General features: G+C 68.0%; 1 protein-coding gene across 4 annotated transcripts in view; it reads left to right on the top strand.

The window, feature by feature from the left end:
* Positions 1-943: 943 nt before the first annotated feature.
* Positions 944-26146, top strand: part of RXRA (retinoid X receptor alpha) — a 95567-nt gene continuing 70364 nt past the window's right edge. Inside the window, exon 1 of one of the 4 annotated variants that reach the window (XM_047829134.1) lies at positions 944-1044. In XM_047829134.1, the coding sequence (XP_047685090.1) occupies positions 1017-1044 (28 nt within the window). In that variant the 5' untranslated portion in view covers positions 944-1016. Of the gene's footprint in view, positions 1045-6039; positions 6232-16862; positions 17001-26146 lie in introns of those variants that run through there. The other 3 variants (XM_047829138.1, XM_047829136.1, XM_047829135.1) reach the window with 3 other exon arrangements.

The following is a 26146-nucleotide window of genomic DNA, read 5'->3' on the forward strand; positions in this document are numbered from 1 at the left end:
GCCGAGCGGTCCCGGTCTCAGGGCCAGCGTCCTTCCTTCCGTTTTTAAACAAATCACAAATTTAAAAGTCAGGGTAGGGAAGTAGCCACCGGCCCCAAAGTCAGCGCCCAACTCACGGCAGCTCCTCCCCAGCCCGGTGCTTCTAAAGAGGGGTCCCCGAAGTCCGGCCACCGTGCAGGGAGCGCGAGCCCCGGCTGCCCGGTGGGGCCGGCCGCGGGGCATGGCAGAAGGTACCCGGGGACCGCGGCTTTCCATGGGCGTGAAAGTGGGGGCCGGCCAGAGGACGCGTCCAGAAACTGGAGGACTCCTTGGCGGAGGCCTAGCCCGTGCGCCCGCTGGAGCTCGGGCCACCGCCAGCCTCAGTTTCCCCACGTGGCGGCGGGCGGGGGCAGCGCGCGGCGCAGCCGGCCGCTTTGTGTGGCCGCCCAGACAATGGCCGGGCCGCCTAGGGCTCCGCCGCCCGCCCGCCCGCCTCCCCCCTCCGCGCGGAGGGCTGGGGACAGTGGGGAGGGAACCCCGCGCGCGCGCGCGCGCGCGCCCCTCCCCCGCCGCCCCCGCGCGGCTCCGGGGCGGCCCGGCCGCGGCCAACTCGCAAGTTTGCGCGGCGCCCGCTCCGCGCTCGCGGCCCGGCGCGCGCGGGGGCGGGGGGCGCGGGGTCCGCGGGGGGGCGCGCGCCGGGCGGGGAGGGCCGGGCCGGGCGGGGCGGCGGCGGCGCTGCGCCGAGTCCGCGCCCGTCGCGGGCCCCCCGCCGCCCCCCCCGCCGGCGCCGCCGCGGTCGGAGCGGAGCGGGCGCGGGCGCGCGCGCGGCGGGGGCGCGGGCGCGGGCGCGCGGCGGCGGCGCGCAGCTCAAGTAGTTTACATTGTTGGGCGACTTTTGCAACAACTCGCCGCGCCGCGGCCTCCGCGCGCCGCCGCCGCCCCGCCGCCGCCGGCTCCCGCCGCCCGGGCCCGGCCGGCCGCGCCGGGGGCCGCCGCGCTCGCCCGCCGTCCCGCCGCCGGCCGCGGTCGCCGCCGACATGGACACCAAACATTTCCTGCCGCTCGGTGAGTGCTCGCGGGGCCGGGCCGGCGGGGCGGCGGGGCGGCGGGGCGCGTTCCCGGCCGCTCGGCCCCGTGCCCCCCTCCGCGCGGCCCTGGCCGAGTTGTTGGGGCGCCGGCCCGGGGCGGGCGGCCGGGCAACTTTTCCCGGGCCGGCCGGGGCGGGGGGCGCGGGCGCCGGGCCGCCACTCGGTCTCGGGGCGGGAGCGGGCAACGGGCCGGCGGCGGGGCGACGGGGGGGCGGCGGGCGGCTGGGGAAGGGGGTCCCGCCCCGGTTCCCCCCCCCCCCCCCATGCCCCCTTCCCGGGCTACGCCGGTCCGCCCGCGGCCCCGGGCGCGCAGCTCCAGCCGGGCTGCGCAGGGGCCGGGCCGGGGCGGGCGGAGCAACTTGTGCGCTCCCAGCCTGCGGCCGCCCTGGCACCGGGACGGCCTGTGCGCCGCCGCCCGGGCTGCCGAGGCCAGCAGGCCGCCGGCCCTGGAACGCGCGGGACCCCTCCTCCCCCGGAGCAGGGCGCGGGTGGGCAGGGTCAACGAGGGGGCCTTGGCACCGGGAGCCTCAGACCCGGGAAGGCCCCATTCCAGAAATGGGGCCCCTCACTCCGGCGCACCCGGCTGCCGTGCGGGGCGCTCTCCGGGGGGGGGGGGGGCTGGCCCTGTACTTGGGGGGAGGACACCCCTGAGGCGCGGAGGCTCAGTTTTCCTGTCCTGCTGCCATCCCGCCCAGCGGTTTCCCTACCCCAGACTGTCCCCCCACCCCGACTCCAGGCCCTGACCCACGTAGCAGGAGGAAGGGGCTTGGCCAGGCGTCTCCCCCCCACCCCCCCGCGGCCGCTGCCCTCCCTAGGGTTTGGGAGCCAGTGAGAGGCAGGGAAGGGGGGAGGGGGTGGGGAGACTTTATGAACCAGCGCCGGGAAGGATATTAATTTGGTGGTGGGGCCGGCAGCCAGGCTGTGAGGCTGGGTGAAGGATCTGTGCTGAATGGAAATTCAAACAGCTGATTATGAATGAAACCCCTCGGTCAGTCGTCCCTCCTGCCTGCCCGCCCCCCTGCAGCCTGGGGCGCAGTTTGGCCACCAGGTTGGCAGCCAGAACCCGGCACAGCTGTGGGAACGTTTGCTGAGACTGGGAGGTGGCGGGGAGCCAGCAGGTGCCCCCCAACCCCGGGTGTCAGGGTGAGGATTTGGGCACCCCAGCCGCCCCCCCCTCCCCACCTCACAGACAGGGCGCACTGTAGGGACACTGGGATACGGGTGGTCAGATCTGGGAACACCCACTCTGCCTCTAAGGTGATGACTTCTGCAGGCGCCAAGCTCCTCCCAGAGCCCCCAGGGGTGGGCACTGCTGCCCATTTTGCAGACTGGCTTTGAGAAACTGAGGCCACAGGATACGAAGTGGTAGAGTTTGGATCCGCACCCCTAGGTGGGTGCCTGCGTGTGGGGAAGAGAAAAGAAAGCTAAGTGTGGGGTGGCGGGGCCCCGTGTGGGCCGACAGTGGCTCCGTTTCCTCCGTGAAAGCTTTGCGCGCTGGCATGCACACAGAGCTAGGCTCTCCCGGAGGGTCCTTTCTGGAACAAGAATGCTCCGCTCTGTCTTGGCTCCCCGCCCCCGACGTGGCAGGGCCCTGGCTGGGTACTGGGAGCAGGAAAGGTCTGTGCCTCTGACGTCCCGGGAGGGTCCTGGGACTTGACATGTGCAGGGCCCAGGTCGCAGGATTGCCGTGCTGGAGTCCCCCCCGAAGAGGCGAGGTCCTGCCTCTGAGCCCTGGCCCCGGGAACCTGGACGGGTCCCTCAGAGACTCAGGCTTCGCCTCCACCAGGCTGGTGGCCTGCCCAGCAGTCCCAGCCCCAGGCTTGAGTGGAGAGTCCTGGGCTCTGATGACATTTTATTTGTTTTCTGAGCCGTGGCCTGCTCTGAAGCGTAGTGGAGTTGAAGGTCCATTGAAGCAGCTAGTTGCCCAGGCTCTTTTGTAAACACGGCCTGATCCCTCCTGGAGGTGAGTGTTGGAAGGCCCCGCGCACTTGTCCGGGGCCCGGCTGGCAGCCTAGGTCAGCCCTGCGCTGCTGGGAAGGCTGACCCACCTGCCTCTTTCACGTGTCGGGCCCTGGGCAGACGGGGCCTCTCCAGGCTTGGCGGGTCTGGGCACTTGGCCGTCACCTCCCTGGGTGTCCCCCAGCTACTGCCCGCTGAGCTCCCTGGTGAGGGCAGGGACGAGCCCAAGGTACAGGTACTGGTGCTAGTAAGTGGCCCAGGGCAGCCCCTGCTTCCTGCCCCTGCCCCTCGGTGCCCCCCACACCCACGGAGGAGACCTGCATTGGCACCCACCTGGGCGGTGGGGCTAGAAGGCTGGGCCTGCACAGGCGGCCAGAGGTCTCAGGCCTGGCCAGACCCCGCTGGGCTGGTAGTGGCTCACTTGCCTGGGGGGATGGGGCAGCCAGTAGCAGAGTGATAGGCCCCCCCGGCCATCCTCTGGGGGACTCTCAGGGACCCGAGTGAGCTGGGAGCCCTGGTGAGGGGCTTCTGGTAACATCAGGGCCCCGAGGGACCCAAAATAGAGCACATTCCGGGGCCTCCCGAAATAACAGGGTCACATGACTCTTGGGAGGCTGGGCTTGGAGTCCGGGCTTGGAGTCCGGCCTGCTGAGGCAGTGCTGTCTAGGCCTGGGCACTGCCGACTGTTGGGGCGTTTGTTTTGGTAAACTCCGGAGGGGGCTCTGTTTGTTGACAGGAGAAGTGTCAGGGCGAGAAAAACAGCCCTCGGTGCGGCCTGACCGTGGCCGAGGCCTTGCGGCCTGCTTACTTGCCTGCATCTAGCTGTCGTGCCTGGGCCCGGCGTGCACCCCTGACCCCCTCTGCCCAGACGTGGGTGGAATGGGCTGGCCCCAGGAAGGGCCATGCTGGGAGCGCCGTCGGCCGGGAGCTAGGGTTAGGCAGAGTTGAGCCAGTAGACTTGCTCACACAGGGGCCGCTGCTGGGGAGTTTGGGTAGTGTCTCCAGCTGTGCGTGTCCTTCAGAGCCTGCGGGGAACCGAGCTTCCTCCAGGAAGCCCTCTACCTGCTCTCCCTGGCCCCCACCTCGCTCCCTCTGTTTCCTCTCCTGGGAGGGGAGGAGGGGGGGCTGTGGGACTGTGCGGGCACAGAGTGGGTGATGGGGCGGGGCCGGGTGCCCATGCCAGGGGCTTGGGCGTCAGGAGAGTGGCCCCGCGGTGATTCCAGGCGGGCCAGACTTGGGCAGCACAGAGGTGGCGTGGGGCGGGGGGTCCTAAAAGCCTCTAAAGGCCCAGACCCCGTGGAGCCTCCCACAGAGTTCTAGCATCTTGGGCCTCGTGGCTCTTGCCACCACGGTGTGTTTTGGGGCCGTGGTCTCGAGTGGCGAGGGAGGCCCGTCCTCTGGAAGGGGCTCCTGGGCCCAGCTCAGCTGCTCTCCACTAGACACAGAGCAGGGGCCACTGAGCCGGCCCAGTCTGGGCGCCGTCATCGGGCTGAGGCTTTGTAAGCCTAGACCTGCTCCTTCCCTTCTCCACTGGCTCCCAAGTGTGTCTTCTGTTGTGGGCTTTGGTGGCTGGGGCTTTGAGGTGTCCATCCCCGTGGGAACTGGCCACCGGTGGTGCTAGGGATGGGGAAGGGGTCCGGGCCCTCAAACCCTGTGTGTGTGGACTGAGAGCCTGGGCGGCTGGTGGGCTGGTGCCCCTTTGGGGATCCCCTTCCAGACCTTTGTCCGGATACTCATTAAGCGTGTTGATTTGAGGGATGCTTTGGAAGGGGGGGTGGGGAGAGCTGGTCCCGCCTGTACATTCCCTCCTCTGTGCAGCCCTGCCCGCGACATTTATGTTCTGTGTGATGCAGTTCCAGCCCCCCCCCCCCACTCCTCCTCCCCCTCCTATCATGCCGCTCTGTCACTTGCTCCCCACGCCTGCTCTCTCTGGAACGACCCGACCGTCCCTGGGGGTGGGAGGGACCAGGAGCAGCACCTTCGTGGGGGTCCGTGTCCTGTTGCTGGGCTGGTGGTCATGCGCCAGGGGTCCGGTCTTCTCTTGGCCGTGTGTGTGCGTGGGGCCTGCCTGTCTGTCTTTCAAGCCTCGGCACGCATCTGTAAAATGGACGCGGGTGCTGGGGAAGGCAGCCCGTTTCGTCGTGACGGCCCCACTTCGACGGTGAGGTCTGTGGCCAAGGGCTCCCCGGGACTTCTGCCTGGGTCAGGGCGGGCCCGGGCCTGGAGAGCTGGATCACACAGGACCCCAGAGCGGAGACCACGGCCGGTGCTCTCAAGTGCAGGCAGCAGACGCGGAAGGGAGGGCCGCCCCGGCCTCCGTGAGTTGAGTGGCCCCTCTGCCGGGCGCCTTCACCCCCGGCCCTCTCCTGGAAGCCCCCAGCAGGCGGGTGGGGCAGCGGACACGCGGGCACCCCTCCCCGTCCTCCCATCCTGGCGCGAGGCGTTCTGAGGCTCACAGTTGTGCCCGGGGCCGCACGCACAGGGAGATCGCACCCTGGAGTTAGAAAGCAGTTATGGCGCTCGGCAGTTGAGCGAGCGCGAAATGGGGCAGAAAGCAGCTAGATGAGATTGGCGCGGCCGGGGGGGGGGGGGGGGTGGGGGGCCGCACACGAGCGTGCAGGGCCTGGGTGTGTGCATGCTCACGCTCACATTCTCCCCGTCAGATGGCTCTGGCCCTCGCAGCTGGGCCCTGCCCGGTGCTCCACCAGGAGGTGTTACGTGTCCCGGAGATCTATGTCCCCGCGTCCCTACATCTCTGGGTCTCTGTGCCCCTGGGTGAGCAAGGGGGCCGCTGGGGGCCTGATTTCCTCATCTCCAGAAGCCAGACGGGCCCCCGAGGTCCCTGCCCACCCCGTTTGTCTAAACTTCTCCCAAGTTCTGGGCCCTGGGCTGCCCCTTTCGAGGGTGCTGATGACTCCAGTCTTTGGGCACCTGCTGTGTACTTGGGACTTGATTTTCAGGACCTCATGGAGGCTGCAAGGAGGCAGGCCCACTGAGCACATGGGGAAATTGAGCTCTCCCATGAGGGCTGACGTGGCCTTTGCTGAGCCTCTGGGTCAGGACCGTTCCCTAGGATTGGGAGTGCTGTTCTCTCAGGCCTCTTGACCGTCAGGTAGCATTTCTAGAAGACGCTTGCATCCCAGGGCCCGGATCTGTGCCCCGACTGGGCTGCCTAGGAGCTCTGTTACGGATCTTGGGCCCACAGGTGAGTGAGTGCTCTGTTCTGTGGGACTTGGGGGAGGACTGAAACTTCACTATGTCCCTTCTGTCCCCTTGCACCCACTGAAGGCTCTGTGGGCAGCAGAGACCCCCCGATCCTCATCCAGGGTTGTCCTTGGCTGGAGGTGGGCCAGAAAGCTGTGGGTGGGGTCAGCAGCCAGAGGCACAGCCTGAGGACCCCTGTGGCCCGGTGCCCGCCTCCTCACCCCGCCAGGACCGAGCTGTCCAGGAACAAATTCCTGAGGGAACTGCTTGGTGGTCGCTGGGCTAGAATGGCCACACCGGGCCTCCTGGGCAGGGCAGGGCCTTGGTTGTCTCTGTGATCACCATTGCCCGCGGACACACTCACACACGTAAAGTACGTGTGCACGGAGACTCATGTGCATACACACACACACGAGCGCACACACAAACACGGGCATGTGCACACACGCGTATGAACCCCCATGTGCACGCATGCCTGCGCACACACAAACACACGCATATGCACGCACAGGTGCGTACCCACAGATGCACACTTGCACACACCCGCCAACACGCGTTTATACGCACGCGTGCACATGCACACATACACGCGCTCACTCAAATGCAGGCACACGTGCACACGCCGGGCCTTGCCGGCCTATCCTAACAAAGTCTCCACGAGCTTTTCCTTAGGAGGACCCAGGCCTGATGGCTGGCCTCGGTCCGCACGGCACCTGGGGCGTACCTGCTGGGTGCTGGCCTGTCCTGCCGTCCCACCGGGGTGGGCCTGAGGAGCAGAGGGCAGGCAGTTTCCTGTTGGAGCTGGTCCCTGTCGTGAGTCTGGAGGAGAGGCGGCCTTGCAACAGGTGGCAAGGGGAGGGGACTCCAGGTGGCAGGGACAGCCCAGACAAAGGCCCGAGGCCAGTCCTCCGGGCCTGCGTGGCTGCAGCTGGGAGAGATGGTGCCTTGTGAAAGGAGACGGCATGTCACGTGTCCCGGCGAGGGCCTGGGATGCAGGTAGGTGTGTGGGGGCCCGGGGCCACGGGGCACCATGGGCACGGTGATGTTTGTGGCTGGAATTAGGCTCTGTGCAGAGGGTGGGCCGGACGCAGGCCGGGGCTGGAAGGAGGAGGGGTCCCAGGTGGGCCTGGAACCTGACGTGGCAGGTGTGGGCTGCTGACCTTGCCCTGGCCGGGCCGCCCCGAGTAGCAGCCTCCTGAGGGTCAGGCCAGGCCTCTGGGCTGGCTGCGGGTCTCTGCCTTCCCCCTGTCAGGGGGTTTGGAGAGTGGTTGTCTCCCTTCCCACCCCTGCTCTCCTCCTTCCGGGCCCTGGGGCCCTTGGCCTGTCCTTCAGGGGCAATGCTCTCCAGCCCGTGCTCCGTGCCCCACGTTAACTGAGATGTCCCAGGGCCTGGGGTGCTAGTGGGGCTCTGGGAAAGAGGATGGGACACTAGGGTGGTCAGGAGGGCTCAAGCCCAGTCCCGGAAGAGGAGTCAGGCCCAGGGTACCCGATCAAGTTGAAGGGATGGGGTGACCATGGCGGGCAGGGTGGCCGGGCCTCCTGGGGTCAGAGCAGGTACCCGAGGGCCATGTTGGGACTGGCCTTGGGGCCAAGGAATGGGACACTGGGAGGCTTTTGTGGGGCTGGAGCCCCTGGGGCCTCAGTGTGAGGCATTACCTCCAGGTCCCCTCCTGAGATGTTCACAATTGGCCCTTGGCTCTGAGTTCCTGAGGACTCTACGTCTGCTAGCTGGGGCTGGGGGTGAAAAGGGGAACCCTTGGTCTGAGACCCTGCTCCTGGGGTGACTGAGGGCCTGGCCCTAGCCTCTCTGCACCTCCGTGGGCCCATCTGAGCAGCGCTGGTTTCCAGCCGTGCCTCGGTTTCCCTGAGGTGCTTGGGGCGCAGTGCTGGTGGCGATGGGCCTCAGCAGAGGGGAGGCAAGAGAAGGGGAGCGCGCGTTGGGCCTGGGCCAGGCGGCGTGTAAATCCTGCAGCGCAGTGGATAAACCCGTGGAGTTCAAAGCCGGCCCCGGGTGCGGCCGCCCGGCTGTAATGAGGTTACTGATTCAACAGGCTTCCTGGTGCTGCGGCCCAGAACCGAGGGAGGCTGGGAAGCCCCGGGGAGGGATCTAAGTATCCCATAATTGACCAATTTAGCTTAAGTGTCCGCACCGGCCCCGGGCAGAGGTCAGGCGGTGACAGCCCAGGTGGCCCGAGTCGCCGCACTCGCGGGCTCCCAATGGACGGCCGCCTCGTCCAAAGCTCTCGGGAGTAGGCGCGCGTCAGGCCTGGCTGGTGCTGCGCCCCCCGCCTGGACACCCCCCGCCCCCCGCGCTGTCTGTGGCGTCTGCCCTAAAGTCGCGTCCTCAGCTGTGGCCTTCTGGAGGCCCGCGTGTTGCCCCAGCCTGAGCCGGTTTGTGCGCAGAGTGCAGTGCGGCGTGCTGGGCGCTCGGGCCCCGCCGTCGGATCCCCGGCCCTTGGCCGGGCCGTTCCCCCGTGCCCATCGCGGGGTCATCGTGCTGCCTCGTGGGGACCCGGGAGGGTGAGCCGGCTCGGTGCGCACAGGGGACTAGAGGCCGCCTGCTGTGGGCTCCTGACGTGCTGGCCGCCCACCCCGCCTTCCGTGGTCCCCGAGGCTTCCTGAGAGCAGGGCCCTTTCAGGCGTGTGCAGTCATGCGGCCCCCGGCACGGGGGTCCAGGCAGCGCCCGGCTGATTAAGGACCAGGACAGAGAAGACCCCGCGACTGACTGTCGGTGGCAGCTGGATTCCCACGCTGTGCGGGCTGTACCCAGTGTCCTGGCGAGGGGCTGGGGGGGTGGGTCCGGCCCCCGCTCTCCAGTGAACCCAGGCCTTGTGCCTGCGGGACCCGCTTTGCTGGTTGGTGGCCCCTCAGAGGCGGGGCCGGGCATGGGCAGCGTTGGCCAGTGACCGTCGAGGTGACAGCGGTGGCCGCCGTGGGGGCCACGTCCTGAGCCGTGTTCCTGCTCAGCCGCGTCCGTGGACGGGCCCGTGCGTGGGGGCTGTTTCGTCTGTATTCTGCGGTGGAGGTTTCAGGCTCGGGAAGGTTGGCCCCGAAGGCTAACTCTGGGGTCTGAGGCGAGGCGGGTGTCCTTTCCTGGGACAGTTGGTGCCCACTGGTACCCAGTTGGTACCCCCTGTGGCTTGGCTTTGTCCAGAACAACTTCGGGGTGCTCCCGGCGGAGGCTGTGGCTGCCGCTCTCGGGAGGGGCGCTGGGTGGGGGGCGTCCCTGGAGCCCCCTTGTGTCAGCCTGCTCGGGTGGGTGGCTGGTCGCCCACCCCTGCCTCCTCGGGGCCCAAGAGCCGCTTTCTGCAGGGGTGCGGCGCAGGGCTGGGGTGGGCGGTGCCGTGCTCCCCGAACCGGCTTGCTGCATGCCTGGGCAGGCGCCTTCTTCCTTCTTGGCCTCGGTTTCCCTGGGCTTCTCTGACTGCCGGAGGCTTCTGCCCTTCCCTCCTGGCACCTTGGCCTTGTTCCCGTAAGCTCGTGGCTGTCTGATTTGGGCGTCACAGCTGTGGACCAGCTTCTCCGGAACTGGCTCTGTGCCCTCCCTGGGCCGAGGGGGACAGCTCCGGGCTGGGGGTGGGCTGCCCGTGTGCTGGGAAGCATGGGCTCTGAGCTGGCTAGGGTGGGGCTCTGGTTCTGAGCTGGGAGAGTTAGGGCCAAACACTTTGGGGTAAGCTGCTCGTAATGGGGAAATTGTGAGCCTTAGGAATGGCTGGGCACCGTAGGGGGCGGCGGGGGCATGCTGTCACCACCCGAGGCCAAGCCAGGCTCTTCTTGGGCTCTGACCTCCCCTGCCTGGAACACTCCATGGCTCCCCATTGCCCCCAGCATGGAGGCCAGGCCTCTGCTCAGTGTCGCGTGGCTCCGTAGCCTCTCCGGCCTCATGAAGCACCACTCTTTCCTCGCCTTCTCGTGTTTGTAGCTTGCTGGCGAAGGCCGTCCCGTGTGAGGAGTGAGTGCCAGCTCTGAGGTGGGGGCTGTGTGGCCCTGGGTTGGCAGATTTGCCTGTCTGGCCTTCAGTTTTCTCAGCTGTAAACCGCCTGGGGAGGCTTCACGGAGAAGGTATTCTTGTAGTTGGGTTTTGAGGCACGAATAGGAGTTTGCTGCGTAGGCTTGGGAAGGGAGTCCAGGTGGAGAGAAGGGGTGGACTCTCCCTGGGGATTTCTGGCTCCAGCCAAGGGTGTGGGGAGGGGATGCCCGTGTGGATGGGCGTTCTCCCTGGAGAACTTCGGAAGGCTCTGACTGCGTGGCCGGGCCGCTGCGGCTTGCCCCTTGCTGGCTGGGTTACAGGTCTGTCTGTGCTGGTGAGGAACCATGGGAGCATTGGTTTGGGGGGGAGGGGTTGGTCAGCTGGTCTGGGAATAATTAACCCTGTGAGGAGTCAAGGGTGGCGGTAGGCCTGGCTCTCACCTGGTGGGCCCCGTTCCGGCTGTAGTCAGCCCCTCAGAGCTGGTTGCCCGCTGGCCTCATGTCCCCTCTACGTCCAGGCCCTGACATGTCCCTGTCTGGAGCATGACCCACGCGGGCCCACCGCGTGTTACACCAGCTCAGAGCTCCGGTTCCTGGGGTGAGTGGCCGTTGCCGCGTCCCTCTCCGGGTGGAGGTGCTGGGGGTCCCTTCCCCACCCCGCCTGGCCGTCCCCGTATCCCTGGTCCATCCCCGCGGTGCCCCCTGCTGCACGCCTGCCCCTTCCCCCCTGGCAGCTAGGTGTCATTTCCCAGGGGCCTCCTGCGTGAGCGCTGCCTGGAGGAGAAAACCGATGGGGCCAGAGTCCACGGGAGGTGGCTCACCCCACCCCTGCTCCTGGACTTTCTGCCTAGGACCAAGGTCGGGAGGAGGGCTGGGAGGTGGGGACCACAGGCATGGGTGCGTGACCCCTGGGGCAGGGCAGTGCTGGCTTTGGCCTTCCTGGGCCCAAATGGGGGGTCAGCCAGGGGAGGGCAGCCGGGACCTCGCTCTTCCTCCTTCTGTCTCGGGGACACAGGGTCAGGGTACCAGCCCTCCTGACCTGCGGGGCCCGCCCGCCCCCAAGGCTGGGACCCCAGGGAGCCTTACCCCCGAGAGGCTGACCCCTCGAGAGCGGGGGCCCCGGGGGACGGGTGGCCCGCCTGCCTGTACCGTTCCGGCTCTGCCACGTGAACTCTGTGACAGGGAGCACGTTACTTCCTCCCTCTTTATCTGGGTTTCCTCGTTTGTCAAATGGAAGGAAGGATGTTGGGGCCGGAGGTGGGAAGTGTGGTGGCTGGCGGCTGCTCCTGGCCGGGACCCTTGGCAGCCGTGCTGCCTGGGAGCGGCCCTGCCCCCCGCGGGTCCCCGGCCCGCGGAGCGTCCCTCCTCATCCGTGGGGTGGCTTCTGGTCCCGTTTGCGGCTGAAGCCACGGTGCCAGGCGCTGCCCGGCCTTGCGAAATGTTTGTTGATTGAATTAGTGCTTCCCGCAGGTGCCTCCCCTGCCCTCTGCCCTTCAGAGAGGTGGTGGGGGGAGGGAGGCTGCCCCTCACGAAGTTGACTTTCACAGTTGCTGCTGTGGCACGAATCACTCTTTTTCCGGGGTCTGCTGGCTGTCGAGGGAGGGGGTCCCGTTGTGTGTAGCCTAGGAGGGGGGCAGGGAGAGGCCGGACAGGGGGCCAGGCCCCTGCCCTGGAGGGTCCCCCGGGCGCCCTCGAGGGAGCCTGCGGCCGTGTGCGTTCCTGCCCACGGGGCGAGCCCCCCGGTGGACCCCCGTGGATGCCAGCCGCTGCCCGCTGCCGGGGAGATCTTGGGTGTCCCGTGGGCCCAGATGTGCAGATGCATGTGGGGAAGGCCCCTCAGCCCCACATGACCAGTCGTGTCGGGACCTGGTTCCTTCCTCTGCTGCTCAGCACGTCTTGTTGAAACTGGGTCGTGGGGGGTGGGGGGGGGGGAGGGGATTAAGGCCTGGCCAAGAGGTCCGGAGCAAATCTCTCGCCTGCCTGCTGTTCTTGTCTGTTCGTCTGACTGGCTGTGTGTCCGTGGACATCTGGCCCCGCTGGGGAGGCAGAGTTGAGTGAGGCCCATCCCCCGATGGGGTCAGAGAACAGGGAGGGACCCAGTGCTGCCAGTCGAGAGCGGGTCACCTTGGGCCCGATGTTTAAAGCCTTTCGGGGCCTCGGTATTCTTGTCTGCAAAGTGGGGCTGATGGTGTGTCAGGGCAGGTCGCCTGGAGTGAGAGTGGAGCTGAGGTCGACTGGCCTGATGTGATCCCTGCTCTCCTTCTGGGGAAGGAGATGGTGTGAGTGTGGTAGGAAGGGGTACCGAGGGCAGGCGGGGCACAGGAGAAGTGTTACCAGCCTGGCCTGGCGTTTGGTGGGTTGGGCCCCGTGAGCTGGGTCGTGAGGGATGAATAGGAGTTTACCTGCGAGAGGTCGGTTTCTGAACCTTCAGACGTGCACGTGCGCTTTGTTTTGTCAGGGGCCACCCCAGAGCGCCTGTGTGGCTACAGCCGAGCGGGGCGGGGAGAGCTGGCATCAGAGGGCATGGGGGAGGCTCTGCGTCCTCTGCCTCCAGGGAGTGGGAGCCAGGGGAGGCTCCTGGGCCAGGGAGGGCGGCATCTGGCCTGTGCTTCCTAGGAGGCTCTGCCGCTGTGTGAGGAGCGGGGCCGGAGCGCAGGGCGGGGGAGCCTAGCCAGGCGGCCGTGGTCTCGGGGCTCTTGGCCCGAGTGCCTGAAAGAATGATGTGCCTTTTCCCAGACGAGGAGAGCGGTAGAGGGGGCAGGTCTGGGGGGCGGTCGGGTTGTTGGCCGGGGAGGTGTTCTGACCCCCGGGAGAGGTCAGGCAGTGGCTGTGCGGGCCCGCACTGCAGGGGAGAGGCCCGGGCCGTGGTGGGCGGTGCCCCAGGGGGTCGGCAAGCCCGGGCGGCGGAAGGGGGTACCCGGAGGGGTGGTCCTGAACCCGGCTGGGGTGGGACCACCCCCCCCGGGCTGCGCCTGCAGGGAGAGGTGCTGTTAGAGCCGGGCCTTGGAGGTGGGGCCCCCCCCTCCCCTTTCCCTTTCATTTCTCGGCACCTGCTGGGAAGTTGTGCCCGTGGTCCTCGTGGGTCTGTGGCCGCAGAGCTGCAGTGGCCTCTTCCTAGAGGCAGCCCCCCCCGGCCCCACCCTGAGGAGGGGTGCGGAGACGTGCTGGGACTTCCCTGCGTGCCGGCGGGGCTCCCGTGGCTCGTCCCCTCTGCCCCCAGCCCAGGGTCTCTGCTCTTTGATGGCCCGTTGGAAGAATGTGGCAGCCGTCGCGAGAGAGGTTGTTTCCGCCCCCCCGCCCCCCACCCCCGCTGCAGCTGGGGGGCACCGCCGGAGTGTGGCGCGTCCCGGGTCACCGGGCCGGACACCGGGTCCCCCTGCACCGCACCCGGCACGCTCCTCGCGGGGCGCCTCTCTGGCGCGTGCCGGGAGGGCCAGCCCCAGGCACCTGAGACGCGGGAGAACGGTCCTGGGCCGCGGCCGCCTGAGCCCAGGCAGCTGGGCAGTGCGGAGCATGCGCCTTGGCCTCGCGGCCTGGTTTGGGTCCCAGCTTAGTGTCCGCACCTGCATGCAGGGCTCACGCTAGCTCCAGGGCGCCTGACGGTTATAGGAGACGGGGCGCTGCAGGCCCAGTGGGGAGCACAGCCTCTCCTGGTGACCCTCCTCGGGCTGGAGGGGTGGGCGGGTCTGCGGGCCTGGCCCTCCGCCTGGAACCCACCACCGCCAGGCGGGTGATTCCTGCCGACTGCCTCTGGCTGCGTCTGGTGGAATTCAGAGAACAGGCACGGCCGTCAGGAGTTAGGGCTGAGTCCTCCCAGCATTGGACTGCGGGCAGCGCTTGCTCCAGGTTGACCGGTCCCCAGCCCCGGTGGTATCCCTGGCCCCTCCGACCAGCCCCAGGGTCACAGGGCGAGGTCACGTCTCCCGACGCCTTCGCTGGCTGCAAGTCTTGGGAGAGGCGTGCCCTCCCGAGTGCCCTCCCTGCCCACAGCCCGTCCCTGAGACCTATCTGCTCGTGGGCAGTTACTGTGTGTCCTGCACTGGGCCCGAGTGGGGGAGGGGCGGCTCCGGAGCCCACGCTGACCCTGGACGTGGCCGATAAGCCGCAGAGCTTCTTATCGGAGGGGCCGGCCAGTGTCCCTCACCCCCTTGGCCATCACTGCGGTCCTGCATGGAGGTCAGGCCCTGTGCCCCGTTCAGCCCGGTGGGAGGGGGGCAGGGGCTGGGCAGATCATGGCCTTGGGGTAGCGATCAGACCTCGTGGGGACCTGGGGGTGTCTCAGGGACCCCAGAGCGAGGAGGTGGTCTGGCCTGGGCCTCCCTGCCCTGCTGACTTTCCGTCTCTGGATGTCCTCCTCTCCCCCCCCCCCCCCAAGTTTCAGAGAACAAGGTGACTGCTGTCACCACTGCTGTGCCCCTGGCTGCCTGGACCACGCTTGGTGCTTGGTGGCCCACACCAGCCAGCACCTGGGACCACAAGCTGGGATCTGGGTCCCCAGCCCACGTGCCTGGGGCAGGTGGGCTGCTGGTGTCTCTGGCCCCAGGCTTGCCCTCAGGACCCGGCGGTCACGGGGCCCAGGGTCTACCTCTCGTCCTCCGCTCCCAGCCATGGGGGCTCCTACCCCACACTTTCCGGCAGGTGCCGAGGGTCTGTCGGCTGGAGGGTGCTGGGCAGAAAGGCCGGGATTGGGTGGAGGGCATGTTGCCTACCGCTCCGTCTTTCTTCCCCACCCCCACCCTTGGGGACCCCATCCTTCCCAGACTCTCCTCAGGGACTCGGAGGCATAGCCACACGGGACGGGGGGACCTGGCAGGGTCACCCCTGTCTGGAGTCAGGGTGCGCTGCACGCGTGTGTGCGAGAACGTGTGAGTGTGTGAGCCCGTAGGAGTGTGCGTGCCTGAGCGTGCACGTGTGTGTGTGTCCCGTGTGCCCTCTGCCCCTACCTCCTGCTGGCCGGGCTGCACACGGGCTCGCCCCCGCCCTGTGGGCTGGCTCCCTCGGTGAGGGCTGACAGGTGTCTGCCGGGAGGCCGGACGGGCGTGAGCCAGGAGGGGGCTGGCGGGCGGCTGAGCTGCGCGAAGACCTGGGGTTTACTGGTGGAGGCCAGAGGATGGAGAGGGTCGGAAGCAGAGGTGTGTTCTGGGAAGCTGGCAGACCGCCGCAGGGAGGGCGCTTTGGGGCCGGCTGACGCTGGGTGAGGCTGGGCGCGTCCCTGTTAGACTTCCCTGGCCAGTCCCCCCCGGAGCCTACATTAGTTCCCCCCAGGAGGGGGCTGTGAGCATCAGATCCAGTGGTGGCCCGTGAGGGCTCCTGGGAGTAACGGGGGCTGCTGGGGCCCGCCCGTGGCGCGTGTCCACTGCCGCGGGCCCAGGCTGTGGCAAGCATCGCTGGCCGGGGGCCGCCCTCAGAGCCCCTTTGAGCTCCCGCCTTGGCACCCTCGACCAGCAGATGCCTTACTGAATGGAGCCAGTAGGGGAGGGTCCTCACAGAGCTGAGGAGGGGGAGGGGGCCGCGTGCATGAGCTGTGCCTCGGCCCAGGTGGACCCTCCTTGCTCTCTGGCTGGGTGTCTCAGCTCCAGGATCCGCTCAGGGCGAGCCAGTCCTGCAGGTAGGGTCAGTCATGCTCACTTTAGTATGAACGAGCCTAGTGCCCATCCTGGACGGGCCCAGTAGGAAAGGATAGGAAGGCAGGTTTCCTCCGATTGTTCCGTGAGGACGTTTAGGTCCGATTGCGCCGTCCGTGGTGAGCTGGTGCAAGCCGGGAGCCGGGTTCAATGTCTCACTCTAGCTGGTGCTCTTATTTTCTGACTGCCCCCCTGGGGCGGTGGGGTGAGCGAGCCGACGGGGAACTGGCAGAGGGGAACACACCTGGGGGAGAACCTGGCGGAGAGGCGTGTGGGGTACCAGGACCCTTGCATGTTGTGCCTTTCTCGGCACCCAGGAGGTGGGTTTGTACCCCACGGGTGACAAGGGGGCTCGGCTCCTTGCCCAGGGCCAGCCGGCTGGTTGGTGGCAGAGCTGGGGTTTGAACGGGGTTCTCGGGATTCCTCTTTGAGGCACGTCTTGGTGGCAGCTGGAGGCTGGGGGAGACATTCCTCGTCTGGGAGGGGCCCGGTTGCTGAGCCCGCCTGCCTGCCCGGTGGGGCCGTAGATGCCTTGTTTCCTACACAAACAGCCGGGGCTGGCTGGAGCAATTTTATTTTTATTTCCTATTTTTACTTCCCCGTTGGCTCTTTTTAGCAGCTCTGGGTCACATAGGCCCCCGCCCTCCAGGCTCCACCCGGCTTCCTGGCCCGGGCCTGGGGCCTCAGAGAAGATGAGTGTGTGTGGCTCCGGGTGGGGGGAGGGACTCGGGCCTTGGCTTGCACTCACTTGGCGATGGGGAGCTCACTCCCTCTCCAGACAGTTCTGTAGTGGCCCCTTTGCATCCTCTGAAACCAGCCACCGGCGGGGTTGGCGGGGGGAGGGGGGGCGGGGAGTGCCTTGGTTCGTGACTCAGTCACCTCACACCCCTGCCTGGTTCTCAGCTGGAGGTTGAGGCCGGCGGTGGCCACGACAGAGGGGAAGGCAGGACCGGTATAGGTGTGTGTGCTGGGTGGGGTGGGCTGTGGACACGTGGGTGAATAAATATGCCGTGTGCCTGCCTTGGACTGGACAGGGCGGGCCGAGGGCAGGGCTGGACTTGGCCTTGTTCAGACCGTGTCCACCAAGGGCCCTGGGCCAACCTGCTGAGAGACCGGCCATGCTGTGGGGTCAGTAAAGCCCCTCCCCCCAGGGTGGGGGTTGTTGGAGCATCGGAGGTGGGTGCTGCTGGCTAGGGGCCGCATGGAGACCCCAGGTTAGGGGGCGACTCCCCGGGGGCTCGTGGCCCAGCCTGGGGTGAGGGGCCTTGGGGACCGTACCTGCCTGTGTGAGCACAGCTGGGTGGTGTGCCGGCATTTGCTGGATTGGGGTCCTGAACTGTGAGACCAGGCCAGAGAAGGCACCAGACCCTCCGTGCTCCCAGGCTGAGTGGGGCTGGGGTGCGGGACCAGCCAAGCTGTGGCCCACCAGGTGCCCGGTGCGGCCGGTGCCAAAGCTGCCACAGGTGAGGCCTGGGCTCAGAGAGGCTGGGCAGATTCTCAAGGTCACACAGCTCGGGGTGTGGGGTGGCCGGTCCCCCACCCTCTCCTTGTCCCCTTCGTCAGACCAGGAAGCCGAGGCCTAGGGAGCCGGAATGCTGCTGCCACGGTCCCACGGGTGGCAGCTTGGGACCCCACCCCTTGCTGCCCGTGCCGGGCCTTCGGTGGTGGTGGTTGGTGGGGGAGGGGCTTGAGAGAAGGGAGCAGGTTTACCCAGGACCTGCTGGGGGCCACGCACCAGGTGGAGGGCTGCAGCATCAGAATGGAAGGCCCGCGTGGCCCTGACGTCGGGGCGCTGCCTGCCCGGATGGGGACACGGGATACAGACGTTTCCCACGCGGACAGGCCCACCCTGCCGATGCTCGTGGTGCAAGCCGGGCCAGGTGGCCGGTGGCCGGCCGGAGAGCGGACGGGTGGGTCTGGACGGGGCCTTACGGCTCCATGGTCGGGAGGGCTGCCGGGGCGACTGATGAAGGACAGAGGCTTGGTGTGGGGCTGTCCGGGTCTGGCCCCGCCCAGGGGGCGCCTGCTTTGTGTCTGTCTCTCCATCACTGGCAGGAGCGACGGGTGCCGAGCGGCCACGGGTCCCGAACTGCACCCTGCCGAGGTCCGCTGGGACCCTCTGCCATCCTGAAGGGGCGGGGTGAGCTCCAGGTAGGGCCTGCGGCCCGCTTTCTGCTGGGCACAGGTGTGGTCTCCCGGGCTGACGTGGGAGCCCCAGCAGCGCTCAGGCCTGCCGCGTGGGTCTGGGGGCTTCTGGCCCCAGGAGGCAGTGTCGGACCTGCCCGGCCTCCCTCCTGGCCCTTCCTGTCCTGGCTGGCTCAGGAGAGTCCTCTGCCGAAATCCCACCGTGTGGGTGATGCGGGTGGCTCTGGCGTGCACGTGTGGGTGCCGGGACTGTTGGTGATCCCATGATTAGAGGCCAGGAGACCGAATCCCGCAGCTGAGGCGGGTGAGGGGTGCTCTCTCCCTGGAGGGGCCCAGAGATGACAGGATTTACCCCCCGCCCCCCGCCCTTGAGAGGTGGCGTATGTGGGCAGGGGACATCTGGGCGGTGGGTCTACAGGGTGGGGGGCTCCTGGGGCCTGGGAAGCCCTGTGTGGGTCGGGTGGCCCTGGGGAGCTGGGGCAGCTGCAGGCACACCTTCACAGCTGTGTGGCCTGGGCCAGCATCGCCCTCTCGGGGCCTGGACTTTGTTAAAACCTGTGAAGTGGGGCAGTGACTCTGGCCGCTGGGGAGGGCCTGAGTAGGGCCAGACCTTCAGTTCTTGCCTGGGAGCAGGGAGGATTGGTGGCAGGGGGCCCCTCTGAACCTCGGTGTCCTCGTCTGCGGGGTGGGGAGAGGAGTTTCTCGCTCTGGGGCCCGGGCCTGGGAGGGATTGCCCGTCAGTGCCCGGTGGCACCAGGAAGGTGGGGGGTACTCGGTGTCGGGCTGGGCCAAAGTTCTCCCCTAGGAGGGGGCGGTTTCAGGGGCAGCTGGCTCCAGAACCATCCTGGGCACCAGGGATCTCCAGGGGCGGGAAGTGAGACCCGTTGCCAGGTGTGACCTTGGCATGGACTTGGGGGGTCCGGCCCCTGTGCAGTCCCCGCGGGTCTCTCCCTGTGCAGCGTCCCGGCCCCCAGCTTCAGGGAGTGAGCACCGAGCCCTGCAGGGGAGTGATTCTGGGCTGGGTTCCCCTTCTTCCGGCAAAGCAAAGAGGATCTTTCGTAACTGTGGGAAAGAGCATTTCTCCCCGAAGGCGGGCGGGGGTGGGGGCTTGGTCAGCAGATGTGACGTCCCCCGCCCTCCTGCCCTCCTGCCCTCCTGCCCTCCTTCCAGCAGTGCCCTCCCACCCTTTGCCCGTCCTCACGGCCCCACCAGGGCGGCCCAGGTCCCCCTTGGCCGGGACCTGGCGGTCTCCCGGGGGTCCCTGCTGGCAGAGCGAGCCTCTGGCCGCTCCCACCTCTGAGCCTTTGAGCAGGCCCTTCCCTCTGCTTGGCGTGCCTGCCTGGCCCTGGCTCTTCCAGCCCTGCACCCCGATTCCAGTGAGCCTCCTCCCCCCTTGCGGCTGGTCCCCAGACCTGAGCTGCGTGTCCTTGCCCTGTGAGGGTCCCTGCCACCGCACCTCTGCTCCACGTCCCAGGAGGGGATCGGGCCACACGCGGACAAGTCTGCCTTGGCTCACCCCGTGCCTCAGTTTCCCCAGCTCCAGGTGTTCCCTTCCGGCGCTGAGGAGCCAGGACGGTGTGGCTTATGGTCCTCGGGGTGGGGGGTGGCCGCTGTGGTGGCAGGGGGCCCGGAGCTGGCTCACTCAGCTGGGATCTGGCTAGCGTGCTGTAGGTGCTTGGCAGGGCCTGGGGCCAGCGGACTTGGCTTCCTGCCCACACTGCTGGAAGGGTCTGTGATTCGGGTCCCACCCCTGTGCTCCTGACTCAGCAGCCGCAGGGTAGGGGAAACCGGAGGTTTCTCCACAAAAACCCCAACCCTGGGCATCCGCCACAGGGCCCAGATTGCTCTCTCCAAGGTGGGAAGTGGGGTTGCTTCCTGCCCCTGGGTTCCCAGCAGATGGGGGCTGGGGCTGGAGCCAGGGTGTCTCCCCACCCCCCGACCCCCGACTGCCCTGCGTACCACCCTCTGTGGCTCCCCAGTGCTCACAGGGGGAAGTTCTCACTGCCTCCCGGCCTGGCTCTCCTTCTGCCCGCCCTGCCCCTCCTGCCGCCACCTGGGATACCCCTCGGTCTTCAGGAGCAAGGCTTGCTTCTGCCTCCGGGCCCCACGCCTCCTCACCTGCAAGCTTCCTGCTCTGTCCAGTGCGCACGTACGCGGCCTCCTCGGGGGGGGGGGGGGGGCCCTCCTGGGCTGGGTCTCCTCCGGCCCTCAGCAGCAGTGATGGCGAACCATCACCCTGGTGGTAGTGGCAGGGTGGGGCTCGGAGCCCCCTCGGCGTCCGTGCTGGACACCGTGGTCAGACGTACATGTGGAAGGGAGCGTTGAAGCCCTCTAGCGGGGCCGGCCTCCTGGGGCCTGGGGCTGCCTAGCAGGGCATTCGGGCTGGTGGTCACAGGACCTTTGCTCGAGCTCCTTGGAGAGGGTGCCTCCGGCCCCCTGAGGCTCTGTCTGCCCCAGTCCAGTGTGTGTGGTGGCTCCTCTGTCTGGACCACCGACGGAGGGTCTGCGGAGGGGAGGGACGTGGATGCGCTCCAGGGGTCATCCGTGAGTACTCGGTAGGGGGCGGTTTGGGGCAAGGGCCTCAGTTTCCACACTGTCAGGTGGGGAGACCAGCCCCCGTCGGGGTGTCTTGGGGCCCATGTCCGCACTGCCTGGGGCTGCACCTGCTCCTGGGGGTGGAGGTGCTGGGGAGGAGGTTGAGGGTTTGGGCTGAATGCAGAGATGGGGTTTCGCGGCCCGGTGGCCACCAGCGGTGGGCGCACCTGGTGCCCACCCTGGGACCAGCGTAGGGGTGGCCGTGCCGGGTGTGGAGCCTGGGTTTGAAGAGCTGCATTCGGGGTCTGGGTGGCCCCCCGCAAGCAGGGTCTGGTGGGTACGTGCCATTGTCACTCTGACCTCGCGTTCTGGGCCTGGCCGTGCCTGCCGGGTCTTGATTCCGTGCCTGATGGCCGCTTGAGTGCCCCCCCCCCCCCCCCCGCCCCCACAGTGCCAGCTGCCTGCTTGATCCCTTAAGGTATTTGCGAAACATGAGCTAAAACAGGTTCTTCCCCGGGGTGGGGGGTTGGCCTGCGCAAGGAGGGAGGGAACGACTGAAGCTGAAATGAATTGCGCTGCGTGGTTTTCCTCCCCCCGCCCCCCCACTCACCGTCAGTGCGCGATGCGTGACGAGGGAGAGCGAAACGTAATTAGAGTCTCGACTCACTCGCTTCATTCATGACTAAATCTGGGTCAGCTCCCGGCACAGATAAGCACGAGCGGGCGCCGCACGGCGGGACAGCGGCGGGGTGACCGCACCCGCTTGGCGTGCTGTGTCCAGGTGCCCCCTCCTACAGGAAGCCCTCCTCGATAACCCCCACTTGGGAGGCTCTTCCCCACCCCTGAGGCCCAGTGTCTTCTGCCTCTGGTGGTGTCTTTTCCCCACCTTCCCCGTAGGGACCAAGTTGGGGGCAGGCAGCAGCTCTCGGGGGGCACGTGGGGGCGTGATGTGCTGTCAGGGACCCCCTGCTTGCATGCACACTTGTCCCCAACCGCTTGGCCCTGATCGTGCCGTGCGTTTTAGAGCTCTCCCACGCTGGCATGGTCCTTAGGTTGGAGTCCCAACTCTGGCCCTGGCACTCGTCCCTGCTGGGGGGTGGACCAGCTGTACTGACCTGCTTCCTGTTGCTAGAATGTTCCCAGCCCTCTCCTTGCTCATGGCCTTTGCACGTGCTGCGCCTTCCCCGAAGGCCCTTCCTCGTATCGCCCCGTGGCCCATTTCCTTCCTTCTGGTCTCGCTTGGGTGTCGCCCCCCACAGACCCCTTCACTGCCGTGGCCTCACCCCCACCGTCAACCTCAGCCACCTCAGCCTCTGAGGGTTTGTTGATGGGGCTGCCGTCTGTCCCCCTGACTGGCGGGTGTGCTCTGGGACTGTGGCCGCCCCAGGGACCGTATCCCGGCCTGTATCCTGGCATCCACACGCCTTCGTGGTGGGTGCAGCGAGGACGCGGCTGAGCCCCCGCTTCTGGGGTCTGCGGCTGCCCCTGCCCTCTGCCTCCTCCCGCTCGTAACCTTGCCGAGACCGGGGGGTGCCTTTCGGGAGGGGTGAAGGGAAGGTGCTGCCTCTGGCGGACGGCCCACGCGGCATTGCTGGGCTCTGCGTAGCGAGCGCTCTCAGGGGCCTCGGGTGTTTGGGAGGCCAAGCTGGGCAGTGTCTGGATAGATGAGAGACGCCGGGGGCCTGGCCGGGACCCCTCCACCCACGTCCTGATTCTTAGTTTGTAGAAAGGGGAAACTGAGCCCTGAAGGGGAGGTGTTTGGCTTGGACTGAGGCCTCGGGGGAGGGTTTGAGAGGGGCCGCCTCCCGGCTGCACGTCCTGGGCTGGACCTGGGCTGTGGGGGAGGGCCCCTGGCCATCACTGAGGTCACGGGGAGGGTCCCAGGAGGTCACCGTGGAGGTGATAGGCAGGCAGAGGTGAGGCGGGAGCCTAGGAATCACCCTTGGACGGATGGCACGGGCAGCTGGGTGCAGAGCCTGGTGGAGAAGGGGTTAAAGATTGAGAGAAGTCATCGTGTTTCTAATTTTCCGTCGTGATTTAATAAAAATGTAAATCGTGGGGCGGAGGACGACCCACCTCACCATGGTGTTGACCAAGATTAATTGTGGGCTCCTGGTGGTCAGCCTGCCTTTGTCTCCACGCCCCTGAGCCTGGTGCTTCTGCCGGCCCCGGAGGCCAGAGAGCGAGGGGCAGGTACCACGCCCTCCGCCCGGACGGTCGGGCAGCCGGAGCGCCAGGGGCCGCCGCGGGAGTGTTGGGGCATCTGCTGAGGAGGAAGGCCCCAGAAGGAGGCTCTTCGCTGACTCCTGCACTCCCGTCTCCAGAGGAGCTCAGGGGCTAGGCCAAGACGGCCCGGGGCCTGCGGTGACTGTGGTCAAGCCCCGGGTGTGTGGGGGTGATGTTTGCGGTGGGGTTGCAGCAGGGGAAGAGGTGGCAGGCAGAGCCGTGGAGGAAGAGCATTCCGGGCCGAGAGGCAGCGCGTGCAAAGGCCCTGACATGGGAGCGAGCCCGGCCTGCGAGGGTCAGCGCGCAGGCGGACGCCGGGTCCAGCCACGAGGCGGGGGCGGGGGCCAGGGCGGGTGGGAGACGAAGCCGGCTGGGGTACAGGTGGGGCTGCTGGGCCTGTCCCGAGAGCCATGCAAAGCCCTCATGGGGCTCAGCGGGGAGCAGGACTCTGCGGGAGTCTGGCGACCCTTGGCCTGGGTGAGATGCTGTGAGGAGGTGGCGGGGGGTGGCTCGTGAACCTGGGCTGTCATTAGAGCCACGATCGACAGGCCAGGGCGGGGTTCCGGGGGCTTGAGCTGCCCGAGAGGTTTCGGTCTGGGTGGGGGTGCTGTTTGTGGGGTGTGGCGGGGGCGGGGTCCGGCGTTCTGGGTGGGCCTTGCGGACGGCAGGGCCTCACGGGGCCACGTGGAGGCTGGAGCAGCAGACATCGCCGCCCAGGCTTGGGACTCCGGGGTCTGCGGTCAGAGCGCAGAATGTTCTAGGGGCGGCATTCTGTCCGCTGACTCCGGATAGTGGCAGTGGCCTTTGCTGGCGTGGCGGCGCGGTGTCCATGGAGGGATGGGTGCGGGGAGGGTGGCCGCAGTTTGGGGTGCGTCGTGGCTGGGGGAGCCACACGCACCGTGGAGCTCGGTTTAGCGGAGGTCGGCGGCTGTGGGGACTCTTCCTCAGACAGTCACCTCCCCTCCTGAGAGAGGTCGCTCCCGCGTGTCAGACCCGCGCCTGGTCCGGGGGTCCCGGGCCTCTGGTGTGTCTGGCCCTTGGCTGTCAGGCAGCGGAAGCTCGCTGGCGCACCTCCCGGGGATGCGGGGCACCGAGGGGCGCAGCCGGGCCCCAGCGAGGGCGGGCTTCTCCCCCGACACCGGCTCTGCCTGGCTGAGCGTGGGCCGTGCTGTCTCACCACGGAGAGAGGCTCCGGGGGCGGGGGGCGCAGGCATGTCGGAGACCCGGTCGTGCCCCAGGTGGGTCGTGCCTGGTGACGCTCCGGAGGCTTTGTCCCTCGTCACCTGTGTGTTGTTGGTGGTTCCGATCAGGGGAGCTCTGGGCAGGGAGCACCTCGGCCCGGGTGATGGGCTTGGCCAGGTTTGGTGGGAGCGGAGAAAGGGCACCCGTGGGCGGGGAAGTGGGGCGTGGACCAGGCCCGTGGGGGGCTCTGGAGGCGGGGGCCGGTGTCTGGGAGGGAGCGAAGGAAGGCGGGCTGCTCGGGTGGGCTGTGTGTCGGTGGGCCTCGGCTGGGGGGCTGGGGGGGGGAGCGGTGCCCTCATGAGCTCTGCCTCTGAGGTTCCGTGGGACTGAGGGAGTCGTGCCTCTGGGTGCGAAGTGCCTGCATCTGGCGGTGGTGACCGCGGCGGTTGGGCTGGGGGCGGGGGTCCCTCAGCCCCTGAAGCTCTTCATGTGCAGAGGGCACGCGGGGACCGGCGCCAGCGTCTGGCTGGGCGTGCGTGGGGCAGGCCGGCAACATCGGGAGGGCGCGGATCCCTCCGGCCAGCCATCTGGTCTCGCGACGTTGGGGGTCCGTAGTCCCACCTGGGGCTGCCTGCGCCCTGGGGTCTGAGTGCGTATTCGGCCACGGGACACCCGGGAACTGCGGCTGTGTGTGCACGGATCCGAGCCCGCGGGTGCCGCCCGCTCCGGAAGGCTGCTCAGAGGCGGGCCGGCGGTCGTCTGTGGCAGAGCCGCGTGGACGGCACCTGCCATCTCGCCCCGACCTCAGCAGCCCCCTCTCCTCCTGGCCTGGCCTGCCTGGAGGTCCCTGGCACTGCTGGGCCCCTGCCCCGCACCCCGGAGCCCTGACTCACGCCTCTGTCCAGAGCACGCGCGGGCCCGGGGTCGGGAAAAGCGGGCCCAGCAGAGGGCTGGGCGGGCTCCTCTGCCCGAAGGTACCAGGAGGCGTCACGCCCACCGCGCGCTTTGATTGAACAACCCGTCCGGGGTGACTGGGCAGCTGGTCAGCGTCAGGCTCGCGTGGCAGGAGGCGTGGAAGCCGCCGGGCGCCTGGCGGGGAGGGAGTGAGGCCGGTGAGAGAGGGGGTGGGCGTCAGAGACCCCGGGCCCGTGCCCTGGCCCCCACTTACCAGCTGGGACTCGGGGGGCCCTTTGCCCCTCCGAGTCTCAGTTTCCCCATCTGCAAGGGAGGGCGTCTCTACAGGCGGTGCGGAAGCGTGTGGACGGCGTGTCGGCGGCTGGAGGGGCTCGTGCTCCTCCTCGGAGGCCTGTGGTTTCTGTCCGGTGAGGACCTGGCGACGGCCCGGGAAGGGTCGCGCGGGGCCGGCAGCCGTGTCCCCCGGCCCCGGCTCCGGGTGCCTGTGCGGAAGTGGGGGGCGCTTGCCGGGTGGGGAGCCCTGCTCTCCGGGCGGCCTGGGCTGCAGCGTGGCTCTGCTCCACCTGTCCTTCCGCCACCGCTGCCGCTGCTCCCACTCGTCTCTGTCCTCCCCCTCCGCCCCCTTCTCCCCCGCTCCCTCCTCCCCTCCCCTCCTCCCCTGCCTCCTCCCCCTCCCCCTCCTCTCCTTCCAGGCGGGAGTCTCCTGGCCACACTAGGGGCTGCTCCTCTGAGATGTTTTTGTTCTCTGCTGAGAGGTGGAGGTGGGAGGGAGGGAGGCCGGGTGTCCTTGCCCCGCTACCAGTGCACGTGGGGACACGTTCCGGGGAGCTGAGGGTCCCGCTGCTGGTTGAAGCACCGTCCCTTGTGGGCCGCGTGGTGGCTCCGTGAGGGGACAGGGCCCGCACTTGACAGCTTGGCCATGTTTCTGCTCCTCGGCAAGGCTGGGCAGGTGCCCAGGGACGGCGGGCAGGGCCTCTCTTCTCCTGCCTCAGTGTCCCCTCCCGTAAAACAGGGACAGCACACTCAACCTTGAGGCGTAACTGCCCGATCGTGAGGGAGTGTTGGCGTCAGGGGCCGGGCCCTGCGACGCTTTGCTTCGGAAACTGCAGTGCTAGGGATGGGGCTGGTCCTTCCGGAAGGTCGGGCTGGCGTTGGGGGTCCAGCCACGGCAGGACTGTGGCCAGGGAGGTCTTGCTGGAGACTTCCCGCAGGGACTCACCCACTAGAGGCCCCCCACCATTGGCACGGCTCGCGAGGCCCCCAGAGCCGGGACACGGGAAAGGCAGCACCCACGACCCAGGTGACGGGCGGGATGCTGG

This window comes from Prionailurus viverrinus, chromosome D4 (genome assembly GCF_022837055.1).
Source record: "Prionailurus viverrinus isolate Anna chromosome D4, UM_Priviv_1.0, whole genome shotgun sequence".
In the NCBI taxonomy this organism is placed as follows: domain Eukaryota; kingdom Metazoa; phylum Chordata; class Mammalia; order Carnivora; family Felidae; genus Prionailurus; species Prionailurus viverrinus.